Source organism: Helianthus annuus, chromosome 17, assembly GCF_002127325.2.
Source record: "Helianthus annuus cultivar XRQ/B chromosome 17, HanXRQr2.0-SUNRISE, whole genome shotgun sequence".
NCBI classification, from domain to species: Eukaryota; Viridiplantae; Streptophyta; class Magnoliopsida; order Asterales; family Asteraceae; genus Helianthus; species Helianthus annuus.
The window spans coordinates 53036338-53049809 of NC_035449.2; the positions used below are offsets into that span (position 1 = coordinate 53036338).

At 36.5% G+C, this 13472-nt stretch overlaps 1 protein-coding gene and 1 long non-coding RNA gene across 4 annotated transcripts; one reads left to right on the plus strand and one right to left on the minus strand.

The window, feature by feature from the left end:
* Positions 1-872: 872 nt before the first annotated feature.
* On the plus strand, positions 873-3402 carry LOC110921791. Of its 3 annotated transcripts, none has more exons than XR_002582605.2 (4): positions 873-1039; positions 1884-2061; positions 2913-3178; positions 3260-3402. It is a non-coding gene; the product is annotated as an uncharacterized LOC110921791 (long non-coding RNA). The 3 variants fall into 3 exon arrangements; XR_004887040.1 differs by having other exon boundaries at positions 2937-3178; XR_004887039.1 differs by having other exon boundaries at positions 1895-2061.
* A 6420-nt stretch (positions 3403-9822) lies between these two features.
* Positions 9823-12508, minus strand: LOC110924194 (ABC transporter G family member 22-like). The gene is made up of 8 exons (XM_035986217.1): positions 12413-12508; positions 11990-12103; positions 11805-11912; positions 11583-11651; positions 10821-10958; positions 10435-10718; positions 10121-10241; positions 9823-10029 (listed from the first exon to the last, which is right to left on the minus strand). The coding sequence occupies exons 1-8, from the start codon at positions 12506-12508 to the stop codon at positions 9823-9825; spliced, it is 1137 nt and encodes a 378-aa protein (XP_035842110.1).
* Between the last annotated feature and the right edge of the window lie 964 nt (positions 12509-13472).

Below are 13472 nucleotides of genomic sequence, written 5' to 3' on the forward strand. Positions count from 1 at the left end.
TAGTGGTGGTGGTGAGTAGTGGTGGTGGCCGGTGGTGGCGACCGGTGGTGGCGGCCGGCGGTGGTGGTGGCCTGTGTTGGTGGCCGACAATGGTTGTGGTGGTGGTGGTGGTGAGTAGTGGTGGTGGCTGGTGGTGGTTGTGAGTAGTGGTGGTGGCCGACGGTGGTGGTGGTGGTGAGAGGTGAATGTGAGTGGTGGGGGTGGTGGTGGCCGGCGGTGGTGGTGGCCGGTGTTGGTGGCCGACAATGATGGTGGCCGGCGATGGTGGTGGTGGTGGTATGAGGCGGTGGTGAGAGGTGGTGGCCGGTGGGTGGTGGTGGCCGGTTTCGATTAATAAATAATAAACAAGCCGAGCCCGATCTTGGAAAACCACTCACGAGCCGAGCTCGAGCTTTAGAAATAAATATCGAAACTAGCCGAGATCGAACTCTCTACAAATTAAACGAGACGAGCTCATTGACTACACTCATTAACACCCCTAGTTACATTGATGATGTTTAGAAGCAAAAAAAGGTTATGGACAATTTTAATATCGTAACTTTTACGTTCTTATGAGTGTGATATGTATTGGGCCTTATAAGTAGAGGGGGCAATCTCAGCTCGAGCTAAGCTCGGCTCGGCTCATTGGCTCGTTTAACTCCGACGTAAAACTCAAGCCATGTTTAGCCGCCTGAATTAATTTTGAGCTTGAGCTCGACCCCATCCTGACTCGACTCGGCTCGACTCGTTTACAGCCCTAATCAGAAATGTTAATTTCCCGCCTAATGCCCGTTTTCTTAAATGGAGCAACACGCGTTGCTTTGGGCCCTGATTTGAATGACCCGATTTTTTAAATTAGTAATCCCTTTGTTTTACATATTCATTAATGTCGTTCTTCCTCCTAGATCAGGAACCCTAATTCTATGGCGCCATCCAACCTTTCCTCTTCTACTCCATTCAATTGCCGACAATAATTCATTTTCTGTCAAATTCATCATCGTCACTTTCAAAAATCACAATTTTTTCTGCTTGATTCGAGTTGTAAAGCGCTTGTAGAAAGGTATAGTTTATTGGGTTTATTTTGAGTATTGATATTTCCTCCCACTTTATTCCATTGGATATTTTAATCTTTGCTATATGAGTTTTATTTGGATTCTCAGTGATTTGAGATTTATGGTTTTTTATGTCCGATCGGTTACTTGAGTATTCACATTTGAGTTTTTAGAGAACTAGGGCTTAAATCAAATTTGTGACTGGGGATTTAAATATGAGGGATTACATTTGAGTTTAATAAATTCTTGATTTAACAGTGACCATATTCATAGCTGGATGTTTTGATTTACAAGTTTAGTTGTGGATTACGGTTACTGATTAAGATAATTTTAACTTTAATTGTGAATGGTTTTGCAGATTAAAAATGTGGGTTGAATGGAAAAAGAATGTTGAGTCTGGATATGACACTGTGACCATAGTTGTTAATAGCGAATAGCGACAAGGGACCTATATGCTACATAGCGAATAGTGACAAATAACGACCGCTATTTTATATATATATATAGCGATACACTAGAAAAAGAATTTTTGAAAATTTTTATATGTATATACCTCTTCTTGAATAGACACCAACAAATTTGAGATACAGATTATAGAAACCAATAACTGAATTTGTACAACCACTACTTTGGCTTAGAATATGCCTGAAAATCCACATAGTGCTTTATGTACTTATAGATGTTTGACCAAGTTTAAGTATGGGGTGGACCCAAAGTTTGTGCTCTCCATCCCCTATTATTTTGTTGTTTATGAGGCAAAATAATATTGCAACTGATTAGTTGTATGTTGATGTTTGTGATTATATAGAATAAGAAATATTAATGCATTTATCTAATTACTCCTTTGTCAAGATTATCATCAGCGGATAAACCGGTTATGGATTCACAAGCAATAACTTTGTTGAAGGACTTGGGTGTTTTGAAGATTGATTCCAGGATTAAAGTTCGAATCAAAAGACTTTGGACTAGACCAATGTTAAAGTATCCGGCAAAAGTCTTTTCTTACCATATGATCATTATGGATTATAAGGTTTGTTTACTTATTTAAAGTTATTTATTACATTATTTCTAACTCTATAATCTATAAACTCGTATGTCTTGAACGGTACCAAACTGGAAGCTATTGTTTTAGGGAAAAATTCTTCTAAGTATGAACATTTGTTAAAGGAAACAATGTTTACTGATTCATAAGCCAACCTTAGCTGCGAATGAAAACAAATACAAACTTGAGGATAGTGAACATAAATTGTTGTTTAATGACAAAACAACCGTTACAAGGTATAACAACTATGTTGGTTTAGAATATGGTTTCCGGTTTGTGAACTTTAAGTCTATTCTAGAGACTACCATACTTTTTTTTTGAACGGCAAATTTGGATCACTGACGGACCACTGGAGTATCAGTGTGTCACCAGCAGAACCACCCGATCATATCCATCTCCACTAAGCAATGATACCTAATTGCCTATACACCAATTCAGGAGGAAACCCAATAAATCTTGGGAAAACCCCCTTTGTGGGAATCGAACCCATGACCTAATGGTCATAAGTCTTATCCCACCCCCAAGATACCACTAGGCTATAATGCCATGGGTAGAGACTACCATACTTGCTAATAAAAAATTGGTGTGTTATTTATCTAAATTTTCATTCTAATGTTTATATGTTCAAATTGTATTCTAATTTAACGTTTATATCTTCAAATTTAATCTAATTTCACGTGTTATATTTTTTAATAGATCTCATTGTTTTTTTTCTTCGTTTATCAATTATAATTCCGTTTATTTTATATAATGTTATGTTTACTTTCATTCATAAAAATGTAGTATATACTTACGGTTTATATATTATTAATATTTTACATTGATCACCCGTGTAACAGACGGGTTTCTAAACCAAAATCTAGGTCGGAGATGAAGTTTTCCTCAAAAGCATTCTAAACTCTACCGAGACTGTAGCAAGAGGAAGAGTCCAGAGCTTGGACCCAAATGAACTAGTTGGTGGTACAGAGATTGGACCAGAATGGTGTGAGGTAAACGTTTAAGTACCAATAAAAAAGATGAAAACTTGGTAAGACCATATGGTTTATTTTCTACAATTCAAGATTGTATTGGTGCATCCATCGCATGGCCCTATCCATTCATCTCGGTATGTATTTGTTAAACATGTGATACAAATAATTTTAATATCATGGAACTTAATGCTTATACATGGATGGTTTATTTGTAGGTAGTCCATGAGGATTGAGGACGTATGATGACTCAAGATTTTATGCTTCTTATTATTTCTTTAATTGCTTTTAATTTCATTGTTAAATGTTAAGATTTTACGTTAGATAATGTTATAACTTATTATGGTTAGTGTTTTTGTTATGAACATGCTTATTTGAAATATAATGAATTTTTATTTCTTTCATTAGTTGATGTTATACAATAACTATTAGGATGTTATATGTTGATGGTCTGTTTATAAAATTGGTTTTACAATCTTATTTGAGATATTAGAACCATTTTCTTGATATTAAAGTAGCTATAACGTTACATCATAAGGGTCCTATAAATTAATTTTTAAGGACGCTTGTATGTGTATCAAAAGATTAAAAGTAGGTAATCACATATTAGAACATTGTAAAAGTGTCCTAATATGTTCTTTTTAGGACACTATTTAAGTTGTCTATAGACATATTATGTGACCATAAAATTGGTTTCATAATCTTATTTGGTATATTAGGACTCTTTTCTTGGTACTAAATTAGCTATAATGTAACAACATAAGGGTCCTATCAATTAATTTCTAAGGACGCTTGTAAATGTATCAAAAGATTAAAAGTATGTAAGCACATGTTAGAATATTGTAAAAGTGTCCTAATATGTTTTTATTAGGACACTATTTTGGTTGTTCAAAGACATATTATGCGACCATAAAATTGGTTTCATAATCTTATTTGAGATGTTAGGACGCTTTTTTAGTTCTGGGACTTATTACGACCCCTTTACATGAAACGCTTTTATCGTTGGTCCTATCAAATGAAAGGTCCTATAAAATAGCATTTTAGGACGCTTTTACGCGTACTAAAAACCCAGTTTTCTTGTAGTCATCTAATTTGTTTACCTAGTACTCAAAAACGTTGGCGGTGGTTTACCTAATGGGGTTTAGGTAAATTATTTAAAAAAAAGGAAAAATATGTGATTGGTTGAGAAGGAATGGACCCCATCACACACCCATCTCTCTCCCCCTTCCCTTCCCCTCACCGAATCGGTGACCACTCACCGAAAATGCCCCCCATTTTGGTAACATTTGCTCGGTAAAAAGGTTGACGGTGGAGTTGGGTTCGGCACCGAGTGGGTTACCGCCCCTACTCCGTTCACCCTAACATAATAGGTGTTATGACTAGCTGGGAACGGTGACTTGGTCCAATAATATGAACTCACGGAAATAGATTGGGGATTCTTCAGAATGCATTACAATGGGGTCGATAAAAATATTGTTGAGTAAAGAGATCGATGCTAGCCATTTATACGTCAAGGAATGGTGTAAATGGTTTCCAAGTGTAACATTTTCGCATGAAGGTCGGAAATGAACCCTTTTTTCACATTGGATGTTCAAAATTAGGCTCTTGATCAAATACAAAAACACGAGATTGAACAAACTCGTTCAACTCGTTTATTTATTTATCAATGAAAGCATCAGATCCAGAGAATTACATAACTTAACCTATCTATTTATACTAAACTAATTACTTACTAAACAAGCTATCCTAAACCTATTCCAACTCTAATACTTAATTTACCAAATTAAAAAACTAACTAGATAAACATAACAATTATCTCTAACTATTTAGAGGGTGTTTGGGGTTGAGTTTTGAAAATAGATTATGCGTTTTGAGTAATCAGAATCAGATAATTAACTGTAACAAATCGTGATGTTGAAAGATAGTGTTTGGATTTGATTATGTTGCTTGATATCACAATAATCAGATAATCAACTATTTGATTTGAGTGTTTGGAAAATATATATTTAAAAAAAATAAACAAGTGAAAATCCTTTTCTAAACGTAAATAATCAATTTTTGGAAAACTGCGTTTTCTTGTAGTTGAGGGGGAGCTACTTTTGGAAAACTGCATTTTGTAACTTTCTAAACGCAAATAATCAAATTTTTTTAATTTTTTTTTACCCAAACACTCAAAACTGATTATTTACGATTTCAAAACTCAATAATCTAAAAATCTCCTTCAAAACTCAACCCCAAACACCCTCTTAATTACTCATTCATATATCAAGATTAATCCTTCGTTAGATGCCTTGAGCAGTAGGAATATTCTAGTCGAGTCTTCTAGTTGTATTCTTTCTGATGCAGGTACATAGACTTAGGATCATATTTTTGTTGCGTGTTTGGTTGCTTCGGTTTTATGGCAAGCTATTAGCTTGTGGTGTCAAATACCTCAAGTTTATGCATTTTTGGTTAAGGATTTGTTGGAGCTTCACAACACGATTAGGATGGGGGATAGAGAGAAGTACGCTCTCCATGGAATGGAAGGCTGACATGGCATGATGGTAGGAGTGGGTTCTTTGCCCTCACTTTCGAGACCTCGTGTAGGATGTTGCGGCAAGCAGGAAGAGTGGTAAAACACTTTATGCCCTTAGGTTTGTGGGTGCGGATAAGGAACGACACGATAAGGAGAAAAATCATGCACCATACCGAGGTGGGTGGGGTAATGTGACCCATTGAAACAATCAATGAAACGTATATGTTCTTTTTTCATTTTACGATTATCGCATACATTTACACAATTAAATAGTGGCAAACACACCTAAAAGGATCACATAGGAATACGTGCCAGACAATCATAAAATAAACATGTAAATAAGCATCCAAACATGTTGCCATACCTAACAAATAGAAGGCTAGCCCGACCATAGGTCTAGGACGAAGTTGATTGCATCCAACATAATGGCAGGCACATAAAAACCTAAGGGGCCCAAGTACCCTTAGAAATAATGCCCGTAAAGGGAGTTATCAGTGAAGAGTTTTACTTGAATGAACCTAAAATGACAAGTGGCTTAAGACCACTTACATATGACTATTGTGGCAAAATAGATAAGTGCTCTAAATGTACTCACAAAAGTAACAAAATGACAAGCGGCCTAAACACACTTACAGAAGGAATGTAGCAAAAGACAAAGCTAAGATGCTCTTTAAAATAAGACACATTATCATGAAAGATAACCTAAAAGCTCTTAAACAAGAACAATTACCATGAAATGATGGATGACCCAGATGCTTTTAACATATAGAAAGTATGATAATATTAGAAACATTACTTAAACAAACGCCATGAAAAGACAAGTAATGGACCTAGCCACGTATATCATACATACATATATAATTATAAACGACCAAGAAGCACCGGTAAATGGACAGAGCAAAGCCAATCCGCCAACACCCTACATTAAGGTTAGGAGACAATAGATAGTAAATAGTTGATCGATGTCAAAAGGTCAATAAAAAACCTAATTAAACTAGCTAGATAACTAGAGTAAGTAGTGTGTCGAATCCATGAGAAGTTTCTGGTCAGTATAACTTGTTTTATTTGAATATTTATTCTAAAACTGTATTGAAAACTAGAGTTGACCATTTAGATTGATAATTACGAAAACAGATGAACTTTAATTGGTTGCAAACAATTATGAGAAGAATGATCAGCTATGGGTTTTTGATTTGGCAAAACAACAATTAATCGAGTAACCTCATGGGAATTAAGTCATTAAGGGTGACTATGTATGTTATTAAAAAGTAATGGATATGAAACCGAACTTAATAGGTTTTATTTGCACAACCACCCATTTAATTATGTAAAAACATAAACCAATAAACAAAACATATTCACAATATTATCAATTTAATATTTAAACAAAACTAACTCGTTGAAATGTAAAACCACAATTAAATCTGATCAAAACACGTTAACAATTCAATCCCAAAAACCAAGGTTAAACGAGTAAAATTAAAAGTCACATACACAAACCCTACACTTGGAGGAAATCATGATGATTTAGCCTCACATCCCAGTCATATTTCCCATCTTGATTATCGCCTCAACACCAAAATCCTTTTTCTCCTTCTCAACTTATGTTCTACCTTCCATGTCGGTGTCGTGCATCCCTCCCTTTTTCAAAAACAGTTGTTGAATGTAGAGGTGCACAAAAAATCGGTACCATACCCGACCCGGGGCCAGTTCCAGTTTCTACCCGGTAGTAGGAGGAACTGGTCCATGCTCGTTTATACCCTATTAGCCGTATCCAGTTCTAACATTTTTAATCAAGATTGGTTCCGACCCGAACTGATTTTACTCGGGTAGGAACCGGTTTCAACGGTAAAAAAAAAATTAAAATTGGTTCCTAACGTTAAAAAATGTACTTTAAGCAATATTTAATTTTTTGACCATCAGAACCGGTTTTTGTACATCCAAAATCATTATAAGGCCATGCGGTGTGGCTTAGCGCTACCCCGCCACATCGACATCTTTAGCGCCCTGGGGCGCCATCAACCACCCCGTGCTTGTTAAAAGGGGGCACTACCCCTTGTTCGCCAATGTGCTAACGGTCCAAGTTTGGCTTGTTCGATGCATTTGGTCAAATATGACGGTTGGAAAACGTTCAATTTTATATAAAAAAAGGTTTTCTTAATTATATATATATAAACATATCACAAACTAAAACACACACCAATCATAATCTAAAACACACACCAATCACAAAAAAACACATAATTCTCCAATCATTTTTAAAAATGTCATCCGATTCGTCCAGCTCTTCATCTGACGGTGTTCTTCTGACGGTGTTCTTGACGATATGCTTATCACAGTGACACAGGAGGCGATTAATTATTTGCGAGAAGAAGCCCAATCGTCTACATCGCGTACCAGACAAGCGCCTCTTGAACGAGATCTGTTAGGTGCTCATGAACGTTTAATGCATGATTATTTTAGTGAAAATCCATTGTATGATGATGTACAGTTTTAGTGTCGGTTTCGTATTAGCCGTCGTATTTTCTTAAGAATTTGTAATGATCTTGCGGCCGAATTCCCTTTTTTCACATAAAGAGAAAATGCTAGTCGGAAAATTGGTTTCTCTGGAATACAAACTGCCGCAATTAGGCAACTAGCGTACGGCACAGCGAGTGATGCGTAGGATGAATATTTAAGGATGTCGGACAGAAGTTGTCGTGATTGTTTTGAAAATTTCTGTGAAGGTATTTTTATTATAAGTATTGTTATTATTTGTTATTATTATTTTTTTTATTATTTATAGTTTAGTAACACTATTATATTAGGTGTTAACTTTCTTTACAGAAGGCGATATTTGAGGATGCCAACCACTGCCGACATTCCTCTTTTATACGAGGCTGATCAGCGGGTACACGGGTTTCCTGTGATGTTGGATAGTCTTGATTGCACGAACCGGGAGTGGGCGACATGTCCAACCGCTTGGAAAGGGTAACACCATCGTGGTGACCACGATGGTCCTATCCTAATATTACAAGCGGTCGCGTCTCAAGATTTATCGATTTGGCATGCGTATTTTGGCATAGCCGGTGCGAACAATGACATCGCAGTTTTATAATCTTCGAATCTTTTAGACGATGTCATAGATGGTGTTGCACCAAATACTTCATTCTATGCAAACGACATGGAGTGTAAGTATGGGTACTATCTCACAGACAGTATTTATCCGGAATGGGCGACGTTTATGAAAACTCTTTCGTATCCAGATGACGAGAAAAGAATGTATTACAAGAAGAAACAAGAGTCAGCAAGAAAAGATATCGAGCGGGTTTTCGGTGTGTTAAAACCGAGATGGTTTATCATTACCCAACCGTCGAGGATACATGAAAAAAGGAAAATGAGAAACGTCATGTATACGTGCATCATCTTGCATAACATAATATTGGAGGACTCGGGCAGAGCGATCCGTGGAGAAAGTTATGATGAAAGTAACCAACAGACGAACCCAGTACTCACATACGCATAAAAAGAAGTTATCCGAGCGAGGATACGTGACAGAGACACATAACATAGCCTTCGAGCTGATCTGACCAAGCACCTATGGTTTTATCGTGAACAAAAAGGAGACGACGAAGACGACGAGTAATTTTTTAGTGACATTGTATTTTTTTATTTAAATTATGACATTGTATTTTTTATTTAAATTTTGGCGATTTATTTCTTTTATTTAAATTATGAGTTCTAAATTAATATATCAAAATTAAATACTGTTTAAACTAGTTTAATACCCGTCCGGTGGACGGGTTACTTTAAAAGTAGACATGTACTTTGTTCACTGATGACTACAACAACAAAGATAACAACATTTTATAATTTATTTTTTATATATTTCATACTGTAGATAGAAGATCTCACAAAGAGTAAATTACGATTTTGGCCCCTGTGGTTATATCACTTTTACCCTTTTAGCCTAAAAAGGAATTTTTTAACATCTGAGCCCCAACGTCTTTTTTTCTAACCCTTTTGGCCCCTAACGTCAACTTAAGTCTTGTTTAGTCCTCCAAAATTGTTTAGGATGCCAGTAAATATATAGTTACAATTCTCATTGCATACAATAGCAATTAGCAAGTAAACCTCTACACAGTTTCAAAGAAGATGATATATTCTTCTTCCATACCTACTTATTTGCATGTTCTTTAGTATCTCCATGCTTACCTTGCAAATACATACATACACACATACATACTACATATTCTTCAATTCTTGTTGATGATCAAAATATCCATCTTAAGCCGCTTGTCGCAAAGACATGTACGCCAAGATACGGTAGGTGATAGCCATGGTTGCCAGTGCACCCGCTTCCTTCAACCCGCTGTCTAATTCTATCACATCAACTACAGAACTTATATGCCAATATTGCACTTTAAGAATAAGTCTGTATGTGTGATTTTTGAATGACAAATAACTTAACCATGATATGAAAACCGGAACATCCTACAAAAACATAAAGTAGCAAAAACTTGTAAGTGTTTCAGATTTCCAGAAATATAATCAAACTGATCATGAAGTTATAATAATTACAAACACTATGTGTTAACTTCACGAAAAAACCACCAGCCAACATGAAAGCCATTACAACTACATAAGCCATAGTTGTTGCTTTGTTCAAATCCATCACTGCAGCACCAATAGCTAGTCCAAGCCCTATAGTAATGTGTATGCTTATTATAGAACCAGTTAAAGAAGAAAAATGATAATTCACTATGAACCAGAGGACTTTAAGTGAAGTTAGGAGCAGTTGGTAATCCGTCAGTGAAAGGCCCCTGGAAAAGGGGCCAGGGTAAAGACTTCACCGACGGATCACCTATAGTGATCTGATATTAAATTAGGCATCATAGCTGAGCAGCAACAATGCACAAAAAGACTATAAGCATAGTTAGGAAAAACGCTTGAGCGGTTAATAGGAGGCCCGCCATGAAATAAACAATCAACAGGAAGATCAATGGAAGAATAAGATCTAGCGGGATATCACTCGTTGTCCTAGCAATGAAATACGCACTGAGCTTGTACATATCAGCAGCTCTCTCCTTTTTCAGCATTGCGCGTTCTTGAGGAAATGTAAAAATTATTGTAAAAACTGGGAAAAACGCCCAAAACACAGCAATGAAAAAAAGCAATCCTGCCTGCAAATACACATATATATCATTAGTTCCATTGGTTGTTAATAAAAGTATAGATTCATCAATTTGTTTTTGAGTAGGTTACATGTAATTAACTAATTATACCTGATTCTGCATATCTTTTGGGCTATGAACATCTGATCGCCACCATAGAAGTCCCAAGATGACCGCAGTTGCGATGATTTGCATGATTCTTAACCAACTAAAATAATCATGTCTTCTTTCTTTAATCCCTCTCCAAAACAATATAGATTATTTACAAAATTTAAAAAAAAAATGTTGCCAAGGCTAGATGGTGTGGCTTAAAGCCCCAGGGGCTTTATTACGCCACGTAAGCGCCACGTAGTGACGTAGGCGACACATAAGGAAGGGGCTTTATCGCTAATTTACACGGTGTGGAATAACGCCCCTTTTAATTATATTAAAAAAAGATAAATAAAAAAAATCTGATTTGTTGATGAAGGTGGGGCCCCTTGATTTCTTCCTCTCACGCCCGCTATTCCTTTGGCGGAAGCCAAGGATAGCACCCCATTAACGAAGACGGGGTGGTGTAGGGCACCGTAGGGCGCGCGAAGCCACACTCCCTGGCCAAAAAAAGTTCACCCGAAGCAAGGCTAATATAGAACCCGTGTGGCCAAAACTTGAGATCTTCTTCTGGCGATCACAGTAACAAACCAGCAAAAGATTTCACAAGGAGCTACGTCATCTTCAAGTGGAGCAATTGTTCTATAAAAGAAAATTGTGAAGTTATAACCACATGATAGTTAGCTATATCTAGTAGAAATTTAATCGAACAACTAGTAGGCAAAGCCATTCCCAAAAGCCATGCTCAAGCAATTGTTAAAAAATTAGTGTTTGATTAGTTACCTTAATCGCCAAAAAGGACTTATAAAAAATTAATCGAACCAATCCGTGTCTTATTGGACGCCCATAAACCTAAACAAAAAAAGAAGTTGAAGCCTAAATTAACAAATCTATTGATGACAATTCAAGCATTAAAAACTTCCATAAGAAACAACACAACTGTCCAAGTGCATGCCCAAAAAAACTTATGTCAAGAAAATTTATTTTTTATGCTTAGTAGGATACAACTTTTGCATCTCCTAGAACAACATAAATAAACTGAAGTCTCCCAGGTTTAGGAAACATGCCTTGAATAACTTTAACATCGCCTATGTTTCCACAAGATCGATTATCCTATAACACAATCATACAAATTTAGTTTGTATCAAAGCTGATTATCAGTATAGTATTAATAAATTACATAGACATACCACTGTGGTTACATGATAAGAGTCCTTAAGAAGGCGTAGTGTAGCGTGAAAACCAGCATAGCCCGTTCCTTTGGTTACAAAAACATGAGTAACCCATGTTTTGTGTTGTGAGATCTTCAAAGAACATTGCAAATTAAGAAAAATTATTTAAAACGCATATAATCTAATAAAAAAGGGTCAATTTACTTACATGCCAACTTAAGGGTTGCAACATCCTCTGCATTCAAGTTGTTTCCATCATTCTATCCTTTTCTGGTTTCACACCATCCAGCATCATCCTGTTGTATACATGTATACATGACTCAACAACCAATTTCTACACATAAACATCCGTATTAGGCTTTTCAACTAAGAATTCCATAAAACCTAAAAAACTATTATATCAGTAACTAAAACCATTAAAATACGAGATATTGTACTCACCAAGTAGGGCGACCACAGCAAGAAAGGACGGCCCAAAGAAGTAAAACTCGAAAATGCCCCCAACATCGAAGAGGTCCCTCCATACACCACATCCATTGTGTACAGATGGCACATATTCATTGGTGGAAACTGGCGAAGTGACACGGTCAATTGCTGCAAGCAGTGACTGGTGATTCGCTAACAAAAAAAAATGAATACATCGAATCAGTGATGAAAGTTAGATGATAGAGAATGTCAATGTGAAATTGAATGGAAACCTCTTGGAGACTGAACGAAGAAGATGAGAAAATAGGTAAGGGTTTACCAATCAGTTGTTGGTAACGGCTCCCATGGATTGTTGATGAAATCGAACTATTCCAGTGGCTTGTGGCTTGTAAAGTTGGATGTGTTTTGAATAGCTTTAGGGTTTGGGGGAATAGTTGAAGAATGCAAATATGAGAATGAGAATGGAAGGTTTGGGGCCGTTCTATAAAATAACCTATAGAGTACAGGAGGTGCGGTTGTAGTAGCAAGGATTTAGGAGGAGAAAAAGGATAGTGGGGGTGAACCGACCATGAGAAACAAACTGCCCAGAACTGCCAGAATAGCAGTTGAAAAATGGAGTTTAAATGGTCAGGATTTAGTTTTAGCAAGATCTAATGGTGGAGATTAATTTAAAGGTTGGTTAGATTTAATGGGTTTAATGTATATATATAATTTAAATAAAAATAATAATTAGGTAATGATGATGGGGGCTTTAACCATTGCATACAAATTAAAGGAAGGGGCTTTAAAGCCCCCTGTGTGACGTAGCGGTGAAGTGACGCTGAGGTGGCGTGATAAAGCCGCTAGGGGCTTTATACCACATCCTGTAGCCTAAATACCTTTGGGGTGTATTGGTTAATTACCCAACACAAAAATACTTCAACAATCCCAAAAACCGCAAATTTACGAAAATGTCTCAATAATCGAGTGACAATGAGGAGTACGCGTTGAGTCTAGCTTTTGTACATGTTAGGACCGAAGAGTTACGTATGGAGGGTCCAAGCAATAACTTTGGGAGTGGTTTTGGCTTCGGGTT

What these genes read in the sequence shown, in the direction of transcription:
- LOC110924194 (XM_035986217.1), bottom strand. Translation starts at nt 12,508, where the DNA reads ATGGATGTGGTGTATGGAGGGACCTCTTCGATGTTGGGGGCATTTTCG. An exon ending in TTCTAGGAGATGCAAAAGTT is followed by an intron (nt 11,652 to 11,804) that starts GTATCCTACTAA and finishes TTTTTTGTTTAG; the next exon opens with GTTTATGGGCGTCCAATAAG. An exon ending in CAAAAGATATGCAGAATCAG is followed by an intron (nt 10,719 to 10,820) that starts GTATAATTAGTT and finishes GTGTATTTGCAG; the next exon opens with GCAGGATTGCTTTTTTTCAT.